General features: G+C 45.0%; 1 protein-coding gene across 1 annotated transcript; it reads left to right on the plus strand.

The window, feature by feature from the left end:
* Positions 1 to 478: 478 nt before the first annotated feature.
* lats2 (large tumor suppressor kinase 2) lies at positions 479 to 27592 on the plus strand. Its single transcript, XM_072397448.1, has 9 exons — positions 479 to 680; positions 7720 to 8402; positions 17826 to 17958; positions 18072 to 19627; positions 21283 to 21510; positions 21618 to 21972; positions 22135 to 22317; positions 22801 to 22907; positions 23612 to 27592. The coding sequence occupies exons 2-9, from the start codon at positions 8064 to 8066 to the stop codon at positions 24167 to 24169; spliced, it is 3459 nt and encodes a 1152-aa protein (XP_072253549.1). The 5' UTR covers positions 479 to 680; positions 7720 to 8063; the 3' UTR covers positions 24170 to 27592.
* Positions 27593 to 27688: the final 96 nt, after the last annotated feature.

Consider the following 27688-nt stretch of genomic DNA (forward strand, 5'->3'; position numbering starts at 1 on the left):
GGAGGGAAAAAGGTGACCTCTCACTCCGTTGCTTTCTAAAATCACTGAGTAGTATTTTAAAATGTATATCAGAGGATTCTGACAGGATTTATCCTATTCCCACAAATCAATCCACAAATCAACACCAACCCTTCATATTAATTCAAACTCACAAAAAAATATTAATACAAGACTATTCAAGAATCATCTAATCGATACGAGTCATTTTCCTGAGGTGTAAATATTTTTAGATGTAAATATATGTGTACTATCCTCTCTACAAGGCATAAAGTTTCAATAATCCATAATGGGATAAGATTTTGTTGTGATTTTTTAAATCTTTTTTTTAAAGTTTGCAAAACAAATGCTCAACATGCTCGCAGCAAAAGCAAAACCGCAGAGTGACTCCTGTTCTCAATAGACGATCTTTGCGCCCGTGCTGACGTGCGTTGGTCCGTCACGTGACCCATGGAATGTTAACAATGCAGCGAGTGTCCAACTTTGTGCTGCATTTCTGATCCTGCCTTGAGTCTGGGGAGAAAATGGAGGCTCATTTCATCATATTTACTCAGTTGCTCCGTCTTCGCAGAGCTCCTCCGCTGTGTCTACGCGCTTAGCAGGCGAGAAACGGATGTTAAAAGTCGCCGTTTGACGGGATTTACTCCCCAATCTTGAGTTATTCGTGCTACTTCTATCACATGGTAAGTTGAGTTACTTTTTTGGGGAGGGGAGTGGTGGTGTGACTTACTTCTACGACTTGTTGCTGAGGAAAACGCTCCATAACGGGTGTGTTACAGTGAGTGGTTATAGAAACGAAATAGTTTCCCCCCCACTCTGTTAGTTTTGAGTGTATTTGGGTGAACAGGACTGCTTCCATATGTTTTTTCCTGCATAGGAATGCGTTGCTGCCCCCAGCCCTGCCCGGGGTACAGTGAAGAAGGCCACAGAGCGTTAAAACAGGGGTTTCCAAATGTTTCCGTGTCCAGGGGCCCCTCAGGCACAAGCTGTAATCCTCATATTCATCGTTTTTTTTTTTTTACAGTTTTAAAACGTTATCGGGTAAATAGTCATTTTTGCACAATATGTTCTGGTCCAAGTTTTTTGTGGTCAAACTTACTGTAAAGCAGCTCTATACAGTAGCACTTATTTCAATGATTTAATTTAATTTCCACAGCAAGAAAATCCCTCTTTAAGTACCATTTGAATCTTATTGGAAGAAAAGAGCTATTATTTTATTTTTTTCATTTGAATTTGAAAGTTTAGCTCAGTTTCGTTGCACAGTTTGCGCGTTTTGTGTGTCTCATCCAGGTGTGTTTCTACTACTATGCTCAAACACACACTCCCTCCCACTCAGACTCATTTGATTGAGCAGTTGCCCATCACATGCAGGGGTTTGAGCTCAACTGAGAGCAGTGTGTTGCCAGGCACCACAGCTGGATGTCATGCTTCCAGGATGTTTAGGTGCATCCCAACAGGGAAGTCTGCAGATGCTGGCAGATGTTGGTGAAGTTCGGGATGAGACAGCTGCTGCGATGATGCTGTGATGATAGAGGCATGCAGGTAGACGCTTTCCTCCGATGTCCTTTCTGTTTAAAAGTGCAGCAGATGTATAATTGCACAGCGGACAGGAAGAAAGGTTCACTCTTACAACTACAGAAACCTTAACGGCTCCACCAGCTTTCCCCTTTTGGAAGTTGTCTTTATTTATCTTCCTCTGCAACTTCCCTGATGCAACATTACTGCTCTTTTAGACCTGTCGGATAGGTTCATTACGACCTCAACGTCTTATTCTGCAAGCTTGCTGCCAAATGTTCTGCACATAGTTATTTTTAGCAATTTAAAGCCGAATACCCGGTTCTGACCTGAACAACTAGTGGCCATGATATGAACTGCTGGTAGAAAGTTTCAGTGATTTCGACGTTTCGTTGGGTGGTTTTACATTTCTAAAGCATGAGAGATGAAGACTTATCCAGTTTAGAGTCAGATCAGAGTAGAGATGAGGGTTACGAATGCATTGGTTTGTGGTAAGTATGAGACAGTGTTTGCAGGTGTGTGTACGGCTGGTGGTTTCCTGGATAGTAACATCTTGCATATCTTTTTTTTTTTTTCTCTTGTAAATCTCCAGAAAAAGATTCCCCGCCCTGCTACAGCTTATATCCAGACACCAATCTTGGTTTTTGGTTTATTTTGGTCAGCACAGACTGTCCCGTGATTCAGGGGTGGTATTTTACTTGTAGTTACTTGTGGAATGGAATGCTTATTGCTCGGACAAGGCGCCGAAAGCATCACAGGAATGGCAGCAAGAGATCCCAGAGATGGGGAAACATTTATGCAGCCTGGCCTCATGTCACCCGCCATCCAGCTATATTTAAAAAAAGAGAGAAAAGAAAATGTGTTTTAGTCTGTACAGAGTTTTATCGGTGCAAACAGTGAGCGCTGTGTCTGTCTTAGACATGGCCCAAAGGAACGGAGACCGTCATGGAGGAGGCATGAGCTTTTTGCATCTGTGGGCCTGTAGTTGTGGGTGATGAGGCCGAGATCATAACAACTATATGATCTTGTTTTTACTCGTCTATATGCAGATGATCCCATTGTCACATAAAGCCTTAAATTTACTCTTTGTAAATTGTTGTTATTCTTAGTTTTTCCTTAACTCAAACACACACACGCGAGTCTTTTGGTTAGTATAACAATGCTCACCATTGAAAGCGTAATTTTCCACTTGAGAAAAGAAGATCTGACCCACTAAACAAAAAGAAAACCAATTTACGTGGCTGAATGTTTTATTTGGTCTTTACAAAGAGGATTTTTTTTTTTTGAGCAACATCCAAAAACTATTAGCTATTAACTATTAACTATTACTACTTTCTTAGGAATACCCTTCTCCCACTAAAGACCCCAGGTATAAAAAAAAGAAGCATGTTACCATGGAAAAGAAAGAACATCTTGTGTAGGTTTTGGCTTATCTGACGCTTTAAAACTGAAGTTGATTAAACTTGGTCTGTTTTAGCTCAGTTTGTAGCTCCCTCGACTGAAGGATGAGCCGTTTCTTTGCTTTTCATGGCGTCTCCATCCGGTGCTCTCGGCCGCCTTGATAACTCCTTTCTCACCTGGAACTCCTGCTGTTGTAGCTCATAATAAAACCGGAAACACATTTTAGAGGCAGACCGGGTCACATTCATGGCAGATACCGAAATAAAAGACGGCGTTTGACAGCGAAAAGCCTGGAGCGAGCTCAGCTGCTGTTTCCAGAGTGTGATGATGCAGTTTGAGTTGTTAATGATATTTGCAACTTTTACTTTGTTGGCATGTGATTAGATTTAGCATCGATAGAGTCTTTCAGCTAGAGTGTCGATATAAATAAAAAATTAGTTGTTTTTTTTTTTAAGCAAACTTTATTGAAAAGTCAGACGTTACATTTAGTGAAAACACAGAATATGAACATAATACAACACAATGCCAGAGGGGTCACATTATACAAAACGGTGATAAATTAGTTAATAAAAATGTTATATAAAGTGGTTTTGATGGCTTTTCTGTTTATAGAGTGTAAGATTGTTGTAATTTATTGTTTGAGCTCCTTCTCAAAAATGAAAAAAAGATTGTTTCTGATTAAAGAATTTGGATTTTGAAGCAAGTAAAACACGCAGGTTGATGATGTAATATTCGCAACATAAACATGAGTCTGCGTACGCTGAAGACACGTTTGGGACATGTTTGTTTGTTTCCGTTTGTCTGGTGCTGTTGTCCTTCCGGTTCAAAGGTCAGACCAGCAGTCCAATCAGCGACGATTCATGTCAAATCACACTGTCCCTTTAAAATCTTTCAGAAAATGATGTATTAAATCGTATCGAATCGTTGGCTGAATGCCACGTATCGTATCGTGAGATTAGTGTATCGCTACAGCCCTACTTTCAGCACATGGCAGCTTATTCTGGTAAACAAACCCAAACACCATCAACATAAAGTCCCTTTGACTGTTCCTGATAATAAACTGATAATAAACTGATCAGCTGATTTAGTTGTTGTGCTGGCAGGGAGTTAATTAATGCCTCAGTGAAAACAGTGATGTTGACATCATTGTCTCCTATTTAGTTATTTGTCTCTCAGCTCTCACGTATTTGTTAAAATGTGGTAACAAGCTGCAGTTGTCCAGCAACACAGCTCAGTTCCACTTCTCATGTAGACAGGAAGTTTAAGTGATGTGGGATAAACGGACCACAAACAACATTTAAAAACATGATTCATCAATCGTGTATTTCATGCCTGTTGTCACTCGTCCTGGCATGAGCACAAAAAGCGTCTCAAATATGTGAAATCATTCATTTGCAGGAAGAAATTCCTTCGACTAATCAGTCATTTTTATGTGTCAGAATAATTGTCAGGTGGAATTCCTTCGCCGATTCACCTGCCAACCAAAATATTTGAACCAGATCCATTAAAGCGACTGTTATTTATGCATGTCTGAAACTGCCAGAGGTCGTATCTACCAGAGGTTCCTTGTTGGTTATGAATCAGATGAGTATCTGGGCAGTTGAGATTACCTGCCAGCCAAATGAAAATCCCCACACATTGTTTGAACCCGGTGAACTGCGCAGCTCGCGTGTCGGCTTCATTCAGCGCGGTTACATGCACAGATGAGTCAGGCTAAGGTTACAGCTCGAATGGACCGTTTAACAGGACCACCGTCCTTGATTCTGCTCCCATGCGTGTAAACTGAGACAAGTTATTACCTGAAGTGTGTGTGGACTGTGTGACTAAATGTGCCGTTTCTACTCGCTGTGGGAGGTCATCGTACAGCCGAGTAAAGCCAAATTCTCTGCACGGACGCTGTCTTTAAGCTGCTCAGGAGCAGGATTTTATTGGAGCAGCGCGGCAGTGTGAAAGTGCGGTTTTGAGGAGCTTGATTTCTCCTCTGATCTCAGTCAGACTAACACGTCTACATGGACTTTAAGGGTCGGGTTTGGTCGGTCTTACTGTTGCACAAGTGCTAAATGTCCTTGTGCTTGGTTCTGGTCAACTGCTGAAATGAGAGTTTACTAAGAGGAACCCAAAGAAAAGAAGGGTTAAAACGGCCTCCTTTCATCTTCTGGCAGTTAGTTCACTTAAACTCAGCTGACTTCTGGGGATGTCTCATCCATCACTGTCATAACGGCCCGCAGTGTTGTTTCAGGTGTGACTGAAACCACATCTGCACCTTTTCACCAAAATGAATGACTATAGTCTGTCAGAGAGCATCTTTTCTCAACCGACTGAAAGCTGCTGCAAAGATTTAAAATAAAGAAAACAGCTGGCTGCTTCTGAAGCTTCTGAAGCTCAGTTTGGGGGGAGCCCGGTGCGGTGCTGACCATAATTTAGTCCGAGAGCTGTTTGGATGCTATGTAAGACGGGTCCTCTCTGTGATTAGCAAATAGTGCTATTAACCTCTGCCCTGCTGTCTTCTTAATTTCAACATATTTCTTTAACATGATTGATGACAACAGACTATTCCACCTCTGATTGGCCAGCTGTCAAATAAGTGCCAGGGGCAAAGAGTTAAGTGCTACTAAATGCATGGTATTTGCTGTGATTATTGAGCCAAACAGACAGTTGAGATAAAAACTGTCTGTGAACATGGTGTTTTACTACATCAAACCTGTGGAAAATTGTGTCGCGGAGGAGGTGAATCTTCCAGAATGGTCTTTTTTTGTGTTTTGTACATTTAATTAGACTACTTTCTATGTAGTCGAGAAGCACAGGAACAGAATGGATTTAAGTATAACCAACTCAGCTGCGATAGGTGGCTGTAAGCCCTCTTTTAGCCTGTCACTATCGGATTATTTCTGGTTAATCTGTAGCGTCACACAACAAATCAACTGGTAGCAAATTGGTGCCTCATTAAGCGGCAAACTGGAAATCTTTACAGCTCTGCAGCTTTTCGTGCTTTACGTACACATGAAAGTAACCCGCGTGCTGTCCTTGTGGTTTCTTCTTCTTCTGTGAACAGTTTAGCTGGATATCACTACTGACTTCCTTCATCGATTAATTTCCTCTTTAGAAGGTCGTGATCCATTGTGATGTCTGATTTGATTCCATGCCGATCGAAATAACTCAGTTGAAATTTGGCTTAGCTATAAACAGGTTTTCACAGAATAAAATGTTTGTTTCCCAGCCCGGGTGGACAGGTTTCTTCTGTTACCTTTGGCTCAAAGCCCCGGGTGGGAACCGGAGCCTGTGCAGAGTACCTCGGTCAGCCTGGGCCCCGTTCAGTTGGTTTCTGTAACATTAGAAGAAGAATCTCATCATTGTATCGGTCCGCTTTTAAAATACATGTTAATCCAATTCAGATCGTACTCAATCTAACTCTTCCAAAGTCAGACTAACCGAACCAGAGGATGTGGTTCGAATCTGATGTTGTGGGCTTGTTATTTGAGCCGTAAGCGACAGCAGAAGAAGAAGAAGAAGTGGAAACGACAAAGAATAATCACAAGTGACAGCATGCATCTCGTTTATTGCATAGATGCACAGAACTGTTGGTCTGGGATGTAATGAATCCACTAAAGAACTAAACTAAAGTCTCAATTACTTTGACTGATAAATCTACACGTAGGAGGTTTTTTTTTTTTTTAATCCTTTTCTTCTAGCGGTGAGTTTCAGAGTGTGAGTCCGGCCTCCCGGAGGTGGGGGGGGGAGTCCAGTGAGTGGGGGTGAGGAAATATCACATTTGTTTTAAAAAGAATAACTCACATGTTCATGTTGTGTTTGGGGAGCTACATTTCTGGGAGTATTGTTTCTTTTCCCAAAGTCAGACACTGATACCTTTGGACAGAGTATTTATGTATTTAGTGCTTTATAGATATGTCAGGCAGCAGTTTGTGGTTATCTTGGCTTACTTGGAAAGTGTGTGTGGGATTAAACAGCTGAACCGAGATCCTGTTGGCATCCAGACTTTATCTGAGTGGATGCCTGACTTTCTCAGAAACCCCCCGTCTTTGGAGATGGTGAATGATAAAAACACTTTTTATCACTGTGAACTTTGGATTTACAGTCCAAGCTTTTCCCGCAGAAATAAGCGCGTCGCACTCGATGAAAACTGGAGCCTCACGTGAAGCTCCTGACAGGAACATGTGCGTACATTCCACCGGTCATCCCATCTGCTCCAGAGGAGTAACGCTGTTGTGGCAGAATTTGGAGTATGTTCCTCCAGTTAAGATTGTCAGGTGGTGTTAAGTATCCGATCGCAGGGGAGCGTCCCGGGCAGAGGGGCTGCTGAGGGGGGGGGGCTGACTTGTTCTGACCCTTTGCTGGAGCGCAGCGCTCTCTGAGGGGTGTTCACCGATGACCACGCTGCACAAGTATGCAGTGACAGGGGCTCAGTTGTGCAACTGTAGCTGTCCATTGATGGGGTGTGAGGGTGGGGAAGGTGGAGTTTTATGACCACTGGCATTCCTGAATTATGCACAAGGTATGCACCAGTGCTTGAGCACTACCGACAGGCAATTTGACTCCCAGGCTTCCAGGTAATAATAGTCTTCTCAAACTGGTCCCAAGTACTGGTTGTGACATTTTGTGACCACTGGCAACATTTTTGGAATTCCATCTCTCTAACCTTATATTACACCAGAATGTTTGAGGGTTATTGTCAGCATTTCTGTGCCACTTCTACATCTATTGCATCAGTTAAAGCACAGCAGGATACTGAGAAAATAAGACAAACACGACCACAGTCTCCACGTTCTCACTGCATCTCTTCCTCCACAGGCGCAGATTGGCATCATCATGTTTTGGCTCCACGGTACCCTGATGAGCGGCTGCATTTCCTGGAATAAGCTGGAACCCGAGCGTTGAAAGGCACACCATGGAATGCATGTAGCATCCCGCCTTGCCTTCTTCCAACCCAACAACATCAGCAGAATTCACAAACACAAAGTGAGGGACACAGTGGACGTCCCCTAGATCTTTGCTCCGATCTTCTCTCCTGGAGGCTCCTTTATCTATTTAGGTCAGGCAGTTTGAGAGGCTTCGCTGAGTCAGTGGAAGGGAGTGAGTGCCAGTTTGTGTGTGTCTCCCTATTAGAGTAGGTGCCTGCGCTGGGCACTGAGGCCATGAGGCCCAAGACTTTCCCAGCAGCCCCGTATGTGGGCAACACACGGCAGAGGCTTCAGGAGATCAAGGAGGGCCTGAAGCAGCCGGCCAAGCTGGTGAGCCAGGCTCTGCACGGAGGCAGTTCCCGGTCTGACGGCGGCAGAGGGGCCGACTCCAAGAGCGGGAAAGACACGTCCAGCCGACAGCAGCAGCTCAGACCCCCGCAGAAGTTCAACAACTACCAGAATGCGCTGCGAGAGATCCGCAAGTCCCTCATGCCCTTCGCCAACGAGTCCGGAGAGGCGGGAGAGGTCAACCGGCAAATGCTGCAGGAACTCGTCAACGCAGGCTGCGACCAGGTGAGCCACATGGAGCCAGAGCTTTCTTTTTTCAGCAGTGCGGGTTCCTGCCATGGCGTGGCAGGACAGAGGACGTGACAGAAAGCCTCACACATGTTGAATCTTTTTTGCATTGATTTATTTTCCCTCCTTGACAGATCTTTGAAAGTAAAAATGTGCTTTATGTTAAAGTTTTATGAAGGTGGCTGTCCAGGCTACGCTAACCATGGCTGGATTAAACAGACGAATGGTCCCCAGCCAGCAGCAAAACATGGAGGAGGAAGGAGAAGTAAACTGCATGTTGCCGTGACGATATACTTATGAATAGTAAGATGTCACGAGGAGTTGTTTTAGATGGAGCTTGTTGTGAGAGCTTAATTTATGTGAGTGTAGGCCATGTGACAGCTGTGTGTTAAGTGGTGTAAGTAACATCTTTGGTATGTCAGGGCTGAGGTATTCGGATGACAAGTAGGTGTTTCTATTGATCTTTCCTGGAGGGCAGCTTCAAAATGTTGATGGAAACCAGACTCTGCGAGAACACCATTTCTTAGTTGACTCGAGCTGTTTTTGCTGTGTTTTATGTAAAATATGACAGTCTCTGTTCATGTTAATGTGTGTAAGAGGCTAACGTCAACCATTAGCATCTACAAGTTAACCACATCCTAGGTTTTTGCAGAATAGCCTTTTTATTAGGCGATTCAATCTTTTAGTCCTGATAAAAGGAAGTAAAAGATGGCTTTGTGCAGATTAGAAGGTGGGTTTCTGTGTCTGAAAGCCTCTCCGCCTCCCTCCAGAGTTTTTATGTGCTCTTAGATGAGATGCAATACACTTGGTGACTTTCTGCCCAGTGTGCAGTGATTCTGTTATGTAAGGCAGGCCCCAGTGCTGAGATGTGGAAACATCAGGTGGATTTCTCAACTGGGCTGTTTGGCATTTTGTCCTTCGAATGCGAGCTCGCCATCAAACGTCTGCTGAAGAAGGCCTGAGTCATGGGGAAGCAGTTAATCAATGGTGGCTTCACCTCCCTTCTGTTGAAGAATCGACCCTTTTCAAAGTTTTAAAAGTTCCATCTGTGTGGTGTTAATTCAGTAGAAATTTACATGATTTTAATGACGTCTCTGCATCAGTTGTTCCTTTAATAAAGTCGAGAACCTGTCTCCATCCTGGCTCTTTGCAGCTACAGTTGGAGGAGGGATTGCATACCAGCTAGTTGTAGTCTAAAAGTTTATTAAATGCCAGTGAGGTTCGCTCTGAAACAGGATCACTGAAAACGAATGAATGAGGAAGCGGAGTTTCTGCCTCGGTGCCTTTGCCCACACTGACCGTGCTCTACTTTCTGCAGACCTCACAAGAACAGCAGCCAGAAACCCTCCAGCTGTCCTCTTTATCATTGTTATTTTCTCTGGAAGCTGCAGAAATGTGTGCTCAAGCAAAGTGACTAAAGCGTGTTTAAGGGGCGACTCAGCCAGATGATTAAATCACAGATTATCTTAAGAAAATGCAGTCAGTCCAGTTAAGATCTGGTGCGTCTGTGGTTAAAGGCCCTGTGATGAGGCTCGGTATGTGAAGAATGCTCCGCTCAAGCCCATGCACAGCACCATGAAGAAGAGCCGCCAAATTGATTTTTAGGCTTATCACAAACAAAGACCCAGTGTTTGAGTTTTTTTGCTGATAGCAGGACCTTTGCTCTGCATCTTCTTTCCACATCTGGACTGACCGTGTGTCACACTGAAGGCTCAGCGGACTCGTTATTTAAAATCAACTTGCATAAAAATGTTTTTTTTTTCCTCTTCGTTGGTTTCCTCAGAGGATTTCTGGAGCACTAAACAGACTTTTTTTTGTTTCTAAATCCAAACCGAAGAACTGGGGCAACATTTGTGAACGTGCACGCGGTACACTTTGCACCGTTTGTCGCACCATGGAAACATTTTAACCACGTAGGCAAATTCCAGCAATTTAAGAAATATAAGGAGTATGTTGGGCTGCGTGGTGGCGACTTTAGCAGTGTCCCAGTGGCAGCCGGGATAGGCTTCAGACCCTGAAATACAGTGAAATGATCTGAAATCTGTGTTCCTGACATGGTGGGAATGTGTTCTGAGGCTGCTGATCGACAGCTCTCACACCGGCTTGAATTGACCGTTCCAGGCGAATCTGAGTTGGCTTTAACTAAACCAAACAGGGTAAAGTGATCACTTTACAGCTGTGATACAGCTGTGATGCACCCACCTGTCGGCATCAGAAGGCCACAAGGTGACGGTCGCGAAGGAAGAAAATGTCCTTGTCCATAAAAGCGGTCTAACCATTGATCCCGGTGTTCGAAGAAAATGACTCCGCCTTTTCTCCGTCTCATCATTTCTCTCTCATGCACGTAAACCGTTGCAAAGATGGCGGTCCAATGAAATGGAGCTGTAACCGGAGCTCGCCTCAAATGCATTCAAACTGATTGTGTTAGCTGACGATGCTGCTTCAAAAGCGAGTTAAAAGTCTCTAAAGATGCTCAGTTTTCTGGAAAATTATCACATTTCTTCACGCAATCCTTTAAAGGTGAAACAGGAAGACCACACCTCAACCTAGCATGTTGTTGGTTGATGTCTGGACGTTGACATTTGAAGATAACATGCTTGCTGTTCTCCCAGCTGCCGTTGCCATGGCAAAACTGAAACGATCATATACAACTTTGGGCTGGTTGTTTCAGACATTGTTGCTCATCCAGCATTTTAAACATCTGTTCAAAAAGCCCACAATGGCAGCCATTTCCTCTGCTTCTGCTGCTCTGGACAGTTGACCTCCATAGTTGCCACCATTGTGAATGGACCAGAGCAGAGCGGGCCCAGTCAATACAAACAGGAAGTGAACATTCAATGGCAGCAGGGTGGAACAGTTTCTTTTGTTGCAGTCCACCCAACATGTCGCCTCTCCTCCTTTCCTCTGTCTCTCACCAGAGGACTTTGCCAGACTCGGGGTGTTTGTTCCTAAACACAGTGTTTGAGTTTATATGAATGATTAAATCATTGAAGTAAATGTGTATTATAGCTTAACAAAAGAAACATGGGTCATTTGGGCAAAACATCACATTGAGACCATGCACCAAAGTACCTTTTAAAGCCTTTTAAAAAAGAAAAACGGTGCAGTGCATTTTATTCCTTAAGGCTTTACAGTGATCGGAAGCTTTGATGTTTCAATCGTTTGTGTCTCCGTGAGTCCGTCGCCTCCTCTCAGGGTTTGATTTCTTCCCTGTGACTTTAAACAGACCTCTACAGCACACAGAGACAACTGATTTGCAACCCCTAATGTCGAGTTCCAGATGTCAAGCAAACAAACAAATAGTGTTGCTCGTGGCCAAGTGAACGCTCGCTTGCACACGTGGACAGGTTACCGAGTTCATGATCCAGAAACCGTGATGTGAACACAAACAGTTCAAAGCAAGCAACCAGGAACGCACATCTGTACGCAAGTGTCTCCCACTTTAACTCTGAGTCAGCTTTCATGAGAAAGTCTTCCAGGAACTGACCATGAAAACAAATGCTGTTATTTGTGGACAATCTTCTGGTGCATTTCATCATCAAATTTGATTTTATTGGGACTTTTCTGTGGCTTGTGTCTCCTTTAGAACATGAAGCCAGAAGCAGCCTAATTAAATGGAATTCCTCTTTCTCGCACATCCGACCATCCTCCTCACAACATTTTCAGGACGGCAGTTGACAGAGGATACGTCCTGCCAGGTTTTGGGAATCCGTTTAGGCCTAAAACACTAAAGTTTGGCCCAATCAGCATTCTGCACTGGCAGCTAAATGTGGGCTTTGAATGAAGCGGCTTGTTTCAGAGCTTCGTAGATCCCACTGATTTAATTTAGCTTGTGTTTTACTGAGTATTTTTTTTGCACATCATTTGTAAATACTGGATGCTAAAGTTTAATAATCATTTGGCACGTGTTTTTTTTGGAAATCATTACTCTAACTGGCCCTCACAGTGCCTTCTAACTCTGGTTCTCGACATTGATTTTTCTTTGTAAAGCACCTTCCAGAGTCCTTGAAGACCACTCACCTATTTTCTTCTTCACAACCTGTTTTCGAGTCAGTTCTACGCTTATCAGCGAGCCTCGTCTTCCCCATCTTCCTCGCCCCCCCCCCCCCCTCCAGCTGCAGATCACATACCATTGTGGCTTGTTACATAATCTCTCTTTTTTTTTTTCTCTAAGAGAGGAAATGTTTTTGAGGGGGAGCTCGGGTGGGGGGGGGCATGCTGGGCGTAGAGATGACGGGGAAAGACAGGAAGTGTGTTCAGATTTTTTTAAAATGTCTTTTTTTTCATTAGTCCTCGCAGGGCTTTTTGCTGCAAACTGCAGGAATCCTGCTCATGCTAAACATACTGCAGCCTTCAGTGTGGAAGCTAGCAAATATGTAACAGTGAGGCCAGCAGCATGACTGGGAGGCTGTGTTGTGTGTTTGCGTGCTGGGATAGAGGACGAGGCATGACACCGTCGCTTAAACACTGCAGTGCACGTGTCTTGCATGGATGAAGATGAAGAAGCATTTTCAGTTCTCTCTGTGGAAACGTTCTGCAGACGTCCCAGTTGGTGTGTCCCATCTGTGCTCCGGATCGTGCTCCATATGGCTTTGATTTCCTGGGTCCAGGACAGGAATGTGCCATAAGATGGCTTAAATCAGAACCATTTTGGCTTTTTATCTTCTTTCCTCATGTAAAGAAAAGCAGCGGTTGAAACTGTCGCTGCATCGGTCTGTCAGAACGGTTTGTGTGACCTTCCAGAAAGTGTAGGCTGGTGATTATGCGTTTGGGATAACTTTGAGACTCGTGACCCGCAAACCATTATGACAAGGGTGCAAATGTGGCCTGGATCTTTTCAATTGACAAAGAGAACGCGAGAGAGACTATCCAGATAGAAATTCAAATTGCTTGAATTCCTGCTTCCTGGGCCGGGGAATGTGAGCGAGGAACATCTGTCGCCATGACAGCCGGGGTCACCAGACCCGCCTCCACCCAGCACACACGCAGAGCCACGGTCCAAGAGGAAGAGACGAACAATAAAAGCTGCTGTGATGGTGGTTCAGTACGTCTCGGCTTTAAACGACTCTCCGAATCGGAGCTGTTTTAATGTCGGATTCTAGATATTTGCAGTTTTAAACCAAATGCATCAAGTTTGAGTGATATGTGATACAAACCCTAAAGTTTGTAAAGGGAGAAGAAGAAGAAGAGGCATCATGGTCAGCCTGAAGTGCAGATTCTTCACTTCTTCTTCCACACTAAGTCGCACTAACTTCACATAAACACGCTCTCTGATTGCATAACACATTCAGTCTTATTGCTTCATTGCACCCAGGCAACACAACACTGTTTTTCACATTCAAACTGTGTCTCTTCTGATCGATACAAGCATCGCTTTCTTTTTCTTGGATGCTGGGTAAAATATCAATAAAATCTTATATCTAATGAGAAATGGCACAAAGTCGGGATATAAAACTAGAAATTTTATTGTGTAAAAATATGTGTTTGTTATGAAGTTGATGTCTGAAACATCCACCAAGACCAGAGAAGTTGTGCTTGAGATGATTCCTGCCGGAGCATCTCATGACTACAGATTATTTAGCAACCTGTCAGTCACCTGAGTGGAGATTATCAGTTTTTTCCAGATGTAAATATTGGGAGGTGTCCAGATTTCATCATCTACGGTACTTCATGTGATTAAAAGATGCAGGTAATCCATAGATTCTGTGCAGAAGGGCATGATTTTGCTGTGGAAATCACTGCTCGGGCTCAGGAACACTTCTAAAAACAACTGTCTTTGAGCACAGTTCATCGTCACATCCACAAAGACGAGCTAAACCTTCCAGACAGAGGAGAGACAGAAACGCAGCTTCCCTGTGAGTCTCAGCTTGTTGAAGAAATCAAAATTCTTTTTGGTGATCATGGAACCCTGTCCGTCGGGGTAATATGGGGTGGGGGTGCATTAATGCACCTCTGAAGGACATATCCAGGTCTTGGAGCAGCAAATGTTCTACTTATAACGAGCAAATCCTGGATCCAGATCAGCATCTGATGTTAGCCCCGTTAAAGCAGAGCTACGTTATATTGGGTAAGAAATGGCTGCATCTTTCACTTTCAGAACTAAAGATGCTGTTTGTCCCATTTCCTAAGAGAAGGGTGATGCAGCACCGTTAAGATGCTCCTCTCCCAACTTTTTTTGTTTTTACGTGTTGCTTACGTCATATTTTTCAAACTGCACTTAGTTTCAACATCTGGTGTTTATTTTCAGTTATCAGATTTGAGATGAGTTACATCCACCTGCACTCTGGATTAATTTAACACACCAGCATAGCTTTTAAGGGTGATGTTACTCTGTGTGTGTGGAGGTTGGACACCAGGTAGAGTCTGACCATTCTCTGCGTTCTTCTCGGATCTTTGACGTCTCCTCCTGTTAAGCCTGTTTAAAAATGGGCAAACATCTGTTTTTATCACCGTCTTCAGATCATTTGAACAAAGTTGAACTTGAAAGAGGTCGAAAGGAAGCAGAACAAACAGAGTAGAAAAATGCAGAAGAGGAAAGGACAAAATGTGACAGTACAGGGCGGCTCTGGCAGCCAGCACTCTCCTCTGGCTACGCAGGAATGTAACAGACACACACACATAAGTGTACACACAGGAAACAGAGTATAAACAGTGCTGTGTGTGTGTGTGTGTGTGTGTGTGTGTGTGTGTGAGTGTGCGTGTGCGTGCATGGCCAGTGTTGGGCTCAGGGATTTAAAGGTATACACAAACAATGGGAGGGGACAGTAAAGCAGCCGTTCATAGTGCATTGACACACTGGCTGCTTCTGGCTGCTTCTGCACACACATTACAGAAGGTGAAGAACGTGCGCGGCCTTGGCATTTCCTGGCTTTCAGAGCGGACCGTGCCCACGATGGCTGCGTGGGCCGGCTTTTAAACAATTTGCGTTTGATTTAGTTTCCTGCTGCCAGTCTTCCTGAGAAAGAGCGTTAGAAAATGGCTCCTCTGGGATGATTCTTCTCCCGTCAGCTGCTCCTTCGTTTTCCCGGACATATTTAGGTGCTTTTGATGTCAGATGGCATTGTAGAAAACCTTTATTGTTCTTGTTGAGGTATTTTGTAACCAGCATCAGGACGGTTGCTACCAAATGAAAAGGGCAGATGCAGCTTGAGATGCAAACACATACATATGTTAAGCTTGTGAAAAGTAAATAGTTTCAGTCCAGTTATTGATTGTACTGAAGGGAAAATGTCAGTAAAGTAAAGTAAAGGCAGATGACGGCATCGTAGCTAAATGCAGTTTTTTTCCACTTTTTCAGCAACTTTCGGCCGTATAAACTGACTTTTGGGCTACAGATTGATTTATGATGTACCAGAGACTCTGAAAATCATGTAAAATAACCTGAAAGCCATTGTAAATATATAAGGGAAGGAGAAATCTGCTGAGTCGTCCTGGTTCTGATTAGAAATCTGGCACCGGCATTCCTCTGTTTCTGGGAAGAAGAGTGGACACGCATGCCAGTGCAGTTGTTCATAAGCTATGGGTGAATTTGTCATAGTGGTGTTTGAGTATGGAGTGATGGGAGTGCCACAAAAGAACGAATCTTTAAAAGAAAAGCATACACAGAAATGTTTGCCTTAGCTTCTCCTTGTAGCTTTTGCTCTAAGCCTGTCGGGTTTGAGCCACAGTCCGCCTCTGCCTCCTCAGCCAATCGAGTTTGAGCTCGAGTTGTCTGCTTCCTGCTGCTTACATGACCATAAATATGTATCAAACATGCACTCATAGCCTTAAATTCAGAGTCAGTTTCACATTTGTGAGACGTGCGCTGCAGTCGAAGCTCCTGTTTGGGCCACAGAATTTGGCTTTACACTAAACTTCTTATTCGGACCTTTAGATTTACAGTTAATGGTGATAAAAGCCATGAAGTTGTCCCTTTGCACATGAGGCTCAGAGCATAAAGACAACTTAAGCTCAAACGCGATTGGCTCAGACGGAAAAGCAAAGACAAAATAAAGAAGCAGCAAGAACACAAAGAACAAATGGATAAATAAAGATAGATGAAAATGTAATGAAAAAATGTATTTACGCTTAAGAAATAAACTTTAAAAATATTTCCATATTTATTTCTGTGTATATTTCCTTTTTTGAGATTTTATTTGGTGGCACTTTACATGCACTTTGAATATTTTGTTGACAGCTAACTTGATAAATGGATGAAAAACACTGACATGATGTCACCGTTTTACCTCTAAAGCAGCATCTTGTTGGCCGTGTATCTGTAGAAGTTTTGGGTTTCCTCTTTGGCCTCGTTGTGTTGCAGTGAACGTTGGAATAATTCAGCTCTGTAGCGGGCAGAGCTGTCACTCCTGAGTGTGAGCAGCCAGAGCGTTGCAGTGGGGCAGAGGTCTGAGCCGAGATGTCTTTACAGTGAGGTCATATACCATCCAAGGGGATTTCTTCATCGAGGTGTGGGTCGCTGTCGGAGGGGGAAAGATAGATCTCATGTTGTTTGCTGCTGTGAACTATGGAAAAGACCTGAAGTTTAGAGACACTACGGCTGTTCGGTGTTGATTTCTTCCCTGTTCACAACATCTAAAGGACCTTTTTCCTCTGCAGATCAGTTAATCTGCTGCACAGCATGTGCAAGACAGTGTTTCACTGATGTGCTGGAATTAAGATGTTATCAGAGGGGATTCTCCCAAAAGGCTTTTGTGTCTAATTTTGTTGCAGAAATTATCAAAATATTTTTTCCGTGTTAGTAAAACAGCAACTCTTTGCATTGGGAGACCTTTGCTCCCGGTCATTAACATGCTTTTACAGGGGATCCAGTCACAAGTGAGCAGCTTTTAGTGTCTTAATCGGGCATTAAGATTGAAATGTGTCTCCGCTAATCGTGTGTTTGGCTCTGCCTTGTACTGCCATGCAATGGCTGCATCTTACACTGTTAACTGTGTTGAGTAGCAGGCAGTTACATGACATGATATTCAGCTGACCTGCACCCTGAGTGCATCCACATCTGTAATTGGTATAATGCCAGCTGCAAAACGTCTGAGTTGGTTTACTACAACCTCCAGAGAATTATTGGCATCGTTTAATAAAAAGACCGTAAACTCTACAGTGGTTAACAGACGTTTTTCACATAGATGACCTACATACCGTTAGCTTTTATAGTGACCCACCTGTCGGAACATCAGCCTCCAGGCATGGGATCAGTTCCATGTGCCCCACCTGTGGGAATGAATGAAGGCAAACAGCCAAGTAAAATGTCATTTATATCATGAAGATGGAGCCTGTTTGGCTTGATGCATGGAGAACAGTTAACCTTAATTCTTAGTAGCAAATTTGATTTTAAATCTTAACTAACTCTCGAATGAAATGCCTGCAGCTGAGTAAAGTACCAACAGTTCCTAAATATCTCTTTTTGTGTGTTTGACTTCGTAGGAAATGGCAGTGCGCGCACTGAAGCAGACGGGAAGCAGGAACATCGAGGCGGCCTTGGAGTACATCAGCAAAATGGGTTACCTCGACCCTCGCAACGAGCTCATTGTTCGTGTCATCAAGCAGACTTCACCAGGTATGAATACAACTTCAACGAGACGAGCGATGGAGTTTGATGTGCTTGTTGATAAAGTTGCTGTAGCTAAAACAAATTGACGTTATATTTTAACTTCTTCCTTGTCGTTGTAGGAAAAGCTGGCATGCCGAATGCAATGGACCAGGTTTCGGGCGAGGCAGGGGCCATGCCTCCTTATCATCAGATGGGGGCTCCCATGTATGACGGAGCAGCAGGATATGGTCCAGAGGGAGAGATGGCCAGACCCTACATGGGTGCTCCTCCTGTTATGAACTACATGATGGCCCCCTCGGGTGCAGCACAGGGTCCTGCAATGGGGAACCCGATGGGTCGACCTCCCAGTATGGGCAGCTATCCACCAGTGATGGCCACTCAGAGCAACCCAGGCAACACCATGTATCCCCCAGGGGCTCAGCAGAAGGGCTACCCTGGCAGCATGGAGCAGCACGGGCCCATGATGAGCTACAACGTCCCTGGCCAGCCTTTGCAGCTCCAGCCACAGCCACCAGGGGGCCCTGTCCCCGGTCCACATTATGACTACGGTCATGCCAGGCAGCACATTATGGAGCCTGCAGGATATGGAGTCAAGAGGACGCCCTCCTTCCAGAACAAGATGGCACCTCCCCCTATGGCGCCCCCAGACAACTATGTCAACATTCAGGGGAAAGGGGGCATGAGTCAGAATGGGCCGGGTGGAGGAGGCGGTGGATACTACCTGTCCCCTCACTCCCACCCCCGACAGGCCAGCCCCACCTCCCATCAGGTCCACATGATAACTCGTTCCCCAGGTGGGGTCGGAGCCATGGGCCCTGACTTCTCAGACCTGCCCCAGGGTTTGATGACCCCCTCCAGGGCCAGCCTCAACCTGGACCTGTATGAGCACCTCTGGGCAGGGCCTCCAGGTCCTGAAGGGGGCCCTCCAGCCAGGCAACCCCAGCCCCAGGGCCCATTTAGGGGGGAGGTGCGCGTACCAAGCAGAACCAACTCCTTCAATAGTCGTTCTGCAGGTCCTAATGGTGTCCGGCCCACAATGGCTGCTCAGGAGTCCTCATTGGGCCCCCCTAACACCATCACAGCTGTAACCTCCCCACCCATTCAACAGCCAGTCAAGAGTATCCGTGTGATGAGGCCAGAGCCCAAGACAGCTGTGGGACCGTGTCACCCTGGCTGGATGACCGCTCAGACCCAGGATGCATCAGAACCTCTGGCCTACATGCCAGAAGAGACATACCCACTGGAGCCTGCTCAGGAGCCACGATGCCCTCCACCTCCTTACCCCAAAAATCTGCTCATGTCTGGGGCAGGTGCTGAGGCAGGGGCCCTGGAAGGAGCTGGGGTCATGTGTGGAGCTCAGGACCTCAGCAGCTCTGCTGCAAGAAGCACACACAGTGGCAGCGGAGGGAGCGGAAAGGCCGAGGATGGCCAGCAGGTGAAGGAGAAGACAAAGATGGGCAAGGGAGAGAAAATGGTGAAAGACAAGAAGCAGATCCAGACGTCACCGGTTCCTGTGAGGAAGAATGGACGAGATGAGGAAAAGAGGGAGTCCCGCATTAAAACGTACTCACCTTTCGCATTTAAGTTCTACATGGAGCAGCACATAGAGAATGTAATGAAGACGTACCAGCAGAAACTCAACCGCAGGCTTCAGCTGGAGCAAGAGATGTCCAAGGTAAGCCCACATGTTTTGCAGCCCGACCTGCTCAGTTCCTGCTTACGTTACAATGAGGTAAAAAGTAGCATTAGCTGCATCTCTAACTGATCAAATACGCCTTGAGTATTCTGACTTCTCAGCCCCGTGTCATGAAATAATATATCGTATGAACAGCTTGCTGCCAGAAGTTGGCTAACGTGCTTGAAATGCACGATTGCCCCGCATGACAATTCACCAATGACTATTATTTTGAGCTTTTTTAAAGCCTGATCGCACATCTTTGACAGGATTCAGTAGTGCACTCCTGGGGTTTTGCATGTTTTAGCCTGTTTCATACAAATGATGCAAATCTAACGTCTTCTCAGGCTAATTCAAGTCAGTCGGTTTGACACAATTCACATGTGTTGTCACCTATTCTCAACAGAAAGCAGCTAAAGTCAGCATTTTCACATTTCATTTTCTTTCTGCCTGCATCTGTTTGCCTCTCTTTTGCTTTCTGTTTTCTCCATAAAGCTCTCTTCTCAATAAAACTGCTCTTACTTTGATACCTTTATGTTTTAGTTGTCAGACCATGAAACAAGTTTGAACTTAAGCAGCCCATTAAGACGTCATGTTAACCCTCAATCACTTTCATGGCATTTCAAATGCTCTCCTAAAAAGCGAGTTTCAGAGATGTGCTTATGAAAAGATGGCTATGACATGTCAGACAGAAATCCCAAAGCAAAGACAAGTTGGCCACTGGATGTCGATGGTAGTAATCACCTATTTTTAATGTGATGGCAGTGAAGCTGAAACCTTGTGTTGAAAACATGAATAAACATCCTGTGCATGCTATTCATCTCCATCTGAAAACGGCTCCTTCATAAAGCTAAAAACAGCCAGAATGGACCTTTAACAGCAGCTTTTGCACATGACTGACATCCTTTGAACAAAGCTCATTTGAACAGCGTGAGAGCAGGAGACCTTCATCACCTCATTGTGAAATAAACAAAAAATGGGCTTGAAAAGATGCAAGGCAAAGGGGCGGGGCTAATGCTGCTGGTGGAACGCCAGCAACGAGCGCTTCTGAGCGCCCTGCCAGAGCTTTCCTGCCATGTGGACGCAGACCCTCATGATACATAAACATGGCTTACTTTGTTTGTAGTGGCAAGAGTTGTGCAAATAGCAGCATGATTCATTTAGACGGCACCATCCAAGTTTATGTTAATAACTGCTGAATCCCTCAGAGTGCAGGCGTTCTGGACCACATTAAAGGAGGAAAATTGAGACAAATTGGTCGTTACGGCTGATTCTTCGCAATAAAGTTCGGTCTGTAGAAGCTGCTTCTTGTTGTAAAGTTTGATTAAATCTCAACATAACTGGTTTAGCTCTCTTGTCTAAACAGTTGGTTAGAATGATGCTGGGGAGAGTGTCGATTACGAAGAGCTTGTCAGCCATAAACGTCTCTCTTAGGAAATGTCAAGAGCTTCACACTTTTGTTTTCATGAGCTTGACTGAATCATGGCTTTACTCTTTATCCATTTTCTTCAAAGTGATTTAAGAAAAACACCACAGCTTGACCCAAACACACTAAATCTGACAACAGAGGTCAGGAAACTGGGTTCAGCGCCTTAAAAATGATTTTAAGCTGTTCCTGAGGCTGCTTTTCTTCAACGCTTCTTCTCTCCGCTCAGGCCGGCCTGTCGGAAGCAGAGCAGAAACAGATGAGGAAGATGCTGAACCAAAAAGAGTCCAACTACAACCGGCTACGGCGCGCCAAAATGGACAAGTCCATGTTTGTTAAAATCAAGACGCTGGGCATAGGTGCTTTCGGTGAAGTGTGCCTCACACGTAAAGTAGACACTGGTGCGCTTTATGCCATGAAAACGCTGCGCAAGAAAGACGTCCTCAACCGCAACCAGGTGATTCAGTAGCTGCATGGAAGAGTCATTAATAATGAATGTGCCATTTTGGATTTTCCAGAGGAAAAGCTGTGATGCAAAGTAGCTGAATGGTGTCTGTGCTGCAGGTCGCCCACGTGAAAGCGGAGCGCGACATCCTGGCGGAGGCAGACAACGAGTGGGTGGTGCGTCTCTACTACTCCTTTCAGGACCGCGACAGTCTCTACTTCGTCATGGACTACATCCCCGGAGGAGACATGATGAGCCTGCTCATCCGAATGGGGGTTTTCCCCGAACATCTGGCTCGCTTCTATGTTGCTGAGCTGACGCTGGCCATTGAGAGCGTCCACAAGATGGGTTTCATCCACCGCGACATCAAGCCAGACAACATCCTCATCGACTTGGACGGACACATAAAGCTGACCGACTTCGGGCTGTGCACAGGCTTTCGCTGGACGCACAACTCCAAGTACTACCAGAAAGGTAGTTCATTGCTCCTCATTCCGCAGCAGAGGTTCAGTGACACTCGGACAGTTTAGACCCATACGCATTCATTTGTTAAGTGTTCCCTCATTTTCACTCATTTCAGGCAGCACCAAATTTCTAGAATAGAATTGAATGTCGTTTCTCCTCTTCTGTCTCCAGGGAGTCACGTCAGACAAGACAGCATGGAGCCCAGTGACTTCTGGGACGACGTGTCCAACTGTCGCTGCGGCGACCGGCTGATGACACTGGAGCAGCGCGCCAACCGCCAGCACCAGCGCTGCCTGGCTCACTCTCTGGTGGGAACGCCCAATTACATCGCACCTGAGGTTCTGCTGCGCAAAGGTGAGCGCCATGGATGAGCTGGACGGATACAGTGTAATAATACAGCTGTTCTGCCTGCTTTTTAACTCTGCAGACATAAAAGATCAGATTCTGCTACTTTGGGCACCTGCTTGCCGACTGCAGCTAAAGATGTTTGTCCACCAGTCGGATTGGTTCGATGCCTGGGATCCCCAGTCCATATGTGGGATTAGATCATTGGCCAATATGTGTGCTCTTTTTTGTAGAATTAGAAGCTCTGCGTGCCAACCGCTGCAAATAAAACACAATGTAACTAGTTTTAAACGTCTTTAATCTCTTTTTTAGGTCTGAACACAGTTGAAAATGTCCTGTTCTGTCCCAAATGTGCTGCTCAGTTGCTTTTTAGCACCAGAGGCTTTGTTTCATTCAGCATCAGTGCTCTTAAGTATGCAGCCAACAAAAGAGAAAATGCGGCTTTGAAGTGAGAGCACTTGTTGAATAACCTGATACGTGTGCTGTGTTCAGGTTACACTCAACTGTGCGACTGGTGGAGCGTGGGAGTGATCTTGTTTGAGATGTTGGTGGGACAGCCGCCCTTCCTTGCTCCGACACCCACCGAAACTCAGATCAAGGTTTGTGAAGAAGAAAATATCCTAGCTTTGGATTTTATGATATGCATAACTGTCTGATGCATGGATGAATGTCAGCCTGGGGTCAGCTGATTTGAACAGTTTATGCTGTTTCATCCACCCGCTCTGTTGCATGGCACAATAAAAGGGGCAAATCTCATACTGCCAGCCGCCTTTAGATTGGACTTCTGCAGTTCTCAGACCTTTATGTCAGTTCCCACACTTCACAGAGATAGTTGTTGCAGCATGAAAGCAGAGAATTTAGGCTTTTCTGAAGAGAGGCTATGAAAAACATGTAATATGGTTCGATTTGCCAAACTAAGTGTGATTGCATGTCCAACCTTCAAAAAAGCTGTCAGCACAAAGTGTGCACAGAAGCATATTAAGTACACAACTTCAAAATAAGATTAACTGGCATTAAACCTGTCAGCAGTGTCCTTCATAAAGACAGAAATCCTCCTGAAATGTGAGTTAAAGAACTGGCAGCTTATCGGTTACCATCGGTTACCAGTGTCATAGCCTTCACTGTAGTTTGAATTTTGTCCCTTTGGCACCAAACAACAAAGAGGGTGAATCAAAGGATGTAAACATCACATTCAAATCAGATTTTTGGTTTTATCTCAGCTTTACTGTAACTTTAAACCTTCTTGAAACCTTGAAAGCATATGAAATGAACTGCTTCTTGTGTTTGGGTTCTACCCTCGCAGGTCATTAACTGGGAAAGCACACTACAGGTACCGGCGCAGGTCAAGCTGAGCCCAGAGGCTGTCGACATCATTGGTCGCCTCTGCTGCTCTGCAGAGGAGCGCCTGGGTGCCAACGGCGCCGGCGAGATCAAGGCTCACCCCTTCTTCTCCCAGGTGGACTTCTCCAGCAATCTACGGCAGCAGCCGGCACCCTACAGGCCCAAGATCGCTCACCCCATGGACACATCCAATTTCGACCCTGTGGAGGAGGAAGGTGGCCCGGGAGCGTGGAGCGACAGCGGGGACAGCACCCGGGCCCTGGACGCGCTCTGCTCGCCACATGGGAAGCACCCGGAGCACGCCTTCTATGAGTTCACCTTCCGCAGGTTCTTCGACGACCACGGCTGCCCCTTCCGCTACCCGAAGCCACTCGAGGCCAGCGAGGCGCTGCCAAGCATCACCGGAGCAACCGGCATGGGCACAGAGGAGGAGGAGGAAGGGCAAGTGGAGGAGGAAGATGAGGAAGACGAGGAGGAAGAGGGAGAGCAGGGGGAGGGATGTGAGCCGGTGTACGTGTAGAGCCACACAGACCGGAGCGTCTGATACTGCTCGCCTTTCAGCTCCCTTAAAACTGCTCCTCTCAGGTGTTTGTCTGTGCGCGGACAGATGTGAATGATGCACAGATGTGTGTGTGTGTGTGTTTGCATGTGTGATTGTACAGGAGCAGGATGGATGAACATTGCCACCTTGTGGAATCAGTAGAGAGCTCCTCAATAACTACAGAACTCCTCTGATCCGGGACCAAGAGACGACATTCTGCGCGTGACTGACTGCATCAAGGGTGAAGCGGAGGCAGAATTAGAAACTGTACAAGCTGAAAGGCGATGGGTAATATTCTCTGAGATGTTGTTCCAGCTGTTCCTTGTCCCATTCCTTCCACCCTCGGTCTTACGGATTGCTAAAACGCCTCCACGGTGACCTTCTTACAGGAGCTACTTCCTGTTCTACCTGAGCTGCTTTACACTCAAGTATTGGACACTGCAGTGTGAAAACGAGGTGGAAACAAGTTACTTGTTGGTGGCGCCTCTTTCACAGCTGCTGCAAAATAAGCTACAAAGACACATTCATGCGTGTGCACACTCACACTTGCTTGTTCATTACGGCTCGTGTTCAGATGCAAAGGGCAAAAAACGGCCGCCAGGTTTCAGGTCATCGACGTCCATATTGATGTTTCAACACGCTAGCTCCAACGACAATTGACAAAGAGATTCCTTTGACGCAGAAATAGTTTAGCAGCCATCTTGTGCTGCGAGAGGAAATGTGTCAAAGACGAACATATTTATAGTTTCTTCATCTGTCTTTTGCATCTCCACCTGCCTCATTTTGTGCCAATTTTAGCTCCGAGTGAGATGGAGTCTGCTCGCTCAGAGGTGGCTGTTTCAAATATTCTTGTCTTCTATGCTCATTATTTCAAGGCTCACCTGCCAAAAAACCTTCAAAGTGTCAGCGTTGACTTTGGTTTGGCTCAAAAAACTCAACATTTGAGCCTTTTTTTTTTTTTTTTTTTAAACCAGCAGTGTCACGATTCTCTAAATTACAAGAAGAGTCGGATCTGGTGAGAAATGCTTTTGCATTTAAATTATACTTTGTGTTTACAATCGTTTCTCATGATTTGCGCTTTTTAAAAGAAGGAAATTAGCAAAACCATGAGACGCAAACCGATTAGAGAAATCAGAGCCAGATCTGCACAGGCCTGAATCTAAAGTCTAAATTCTGGTCAGGCTTGAGTCTTGCTCCAGTGAACAGAAATGCATGAAAACATTCGCAGAGAAGCACAGATGTGTAGCTTCTTTAAGTCTGCTCTACCTTCAGTGATGGAAACAAACCAACATGTCCGTACAACAGCCAAACTTGTGATAGTATGACTATGTGCAATACAGAAATGACATTATATGTATATAGTTTTCTAAACACTTAATAACCTTTTGAAAGTTTAGTTCTGAAATGTACAAATATATTGGTTTATATGTGTATTTTCTCCTTTCAATTACAACATGCTGCTTATTATTGTGGTTAATATTATTTACATTATTATTATATTTGTTATTACCCGTTTTCTTTCGATGCGGTCTAAAGAAACGATGGCTTAAGTGTGTTTGGGTTCTGAGAGTTGCCGAGCCGTGTGCCTTTCTAACTGAATGTTGTGGTGCGCGATGACGACGGGTGTTTGCAGAACATCGGGGGTGGGGCTCCTCGCCTGCTGCGGCCGGGCTGGCCCCGACTGCGGCGGAGGGGGGTGTGGCGGTTTGGTTCAGACAGAGTTGGAGCAGAGATGATTAAAAGAAGTTCGGAGAAGAGGAGGAGTGAGGCAAGTTGGCTTCAGGAAATGTTTCCGGATAAAAAGAATGAGCAGCTTTCACTATTTTACAAAACTACAAAATATTAAACTTCGAAGAGCTTGGTACATTTTCTTTTATTTATCCAAAACAGCCTCAAGTTAAGGTTGTTGTTTAATACTTTAACTACAGAGCTGCGGCGATGCTGCTGCATGCTGCTGCTGCTCGGCGGCACGCGGTGATGCTGCTCTGCTGCTCGGTGGCACGCGGTGATGCTGCTGCTGCTCGGCGGCACGCTGTGATGCTGCTGCTGCTCGGCTGCTCGGCGGCACGCGCGGTGATGCTGCCATCTAGCACCCTCTTGCTTATTGACAATCAGCAAACAGTAAAACTTTTGGTCAGTTAATACCAAACTGTTCCAGCGGTGTTGTGAATTTTACGCACGGTTTTGCTCACAAAGTCAGAACTTTAACTTGATTCTCTGGGTGACGGATAAATGTGAGGATGAGATGAGTCGCGGATGATGTTGTTGCTTTGTTTTGCTCGACAATGTTTTGATTTTGTTTCTGTAAATGTGCCTTGTCCAACATGAGCAGCACAATCTTAAAGGTTTTGCCTTGTTTTCTTCAGCCCTGCTCCTCAGACTTATTTTATCTGTTGCCATCCTGGATCCGGGGAGAATGACGGAGCAGGCCGGGTCCCGTCGGCTGTGTTTACGTGCGACAATCGTTCTTCTTATTCCGCTCCATAACAAATAAGTCAGTATGTTGCGCTAGATGAGGCTGAAGATGAGGGAAAGTGAGCAGAAACATAAACTGCATCTGAAATCAAAGAGTGATGTTGGTGGCTTTTTCTCCTTTTGTCCCACGAAAAAGTCCTAAAATCGTATTTTTCTAAAACTCAATTTTCTAGTTGCCACATTCTCTTTTAGGAAAGGGAAACATGGTTTTTGCCACAGTCTGATGCTGCAACTCAGGTCTTGTTCAAATAAAGCTGCTTGTTTAATTTGACTGACGGGGATTGAAACTTAATGGCAGTTTAATCTGGACTAATGGCGGTTTGCTGCACGTAAACACAGCCAGCGTGTGGCCGTGAGCTGTCCTGAACACTCCAGCATCATCGCTGACATTAAGAGCCCGGCTTTGCTCTGGCATCTTCCCCCGTCGAACGGCGCGTTCTCCAACTTCTCTTAGCCTCCCTTTGACTGCGTTTCCAATCCACACGGATCAGGACGGGCTTCTCGGTGGGAAATAAAGCTTTATAACGAGAGCGTGTGAGGTGTTTTCTGAGAGTGACGACTGACAATCTTTATGGACTCTTGTGTCCTTTTCATCTGATTTCCTGGCAAGACTCACTTGTATATCTTCTTCATTTTGTATTTTTATTCTGAGGAGCCTCTGCTTTGCTCTTTCGTGTTTGATACAATTCTGTTATTCTTAAATTTATATTTATACAGATATACATATTTTTTGTATCTTTTTTTCCTCTTTTTTTTCAATTTTCCTTGTGCTAATGTTAAAAATCCACAAATACACAGTATTATAGATGATGTAATTTGGACAGCTATCTCTTTTTTTACATTTATGTATGAACTGAGAATTTGTAAAAATGCTTTCACTGTCCTTGTGTGTAAAATGTATGTATAAATTAAATTAACCAACTTGGACTTGAGTGCATTTATATGTGAAAGGAACAAGCCACAGTACTCTATTACACCACCATTATACACTATTTACAACTATTTTGGATGTACATCAGGCTC

The sequence above is a fragment of the Leuresthes tenuis genome, unplaced genomic scaffold (genome assembly GCF_036924035.1).
Source record: "Leuresthes tenuis unplaced genomic scaffold, fLeuTen1.0.hap1 SCAF_12, whole genome shotgun sequence".
Lineage (NCBI taxonomy): Eukaryota > Metazoa > Chordata > Actinopteri > Atheriniformes > Atherinopsidae > Leuresthes > Leuresthes tenuis.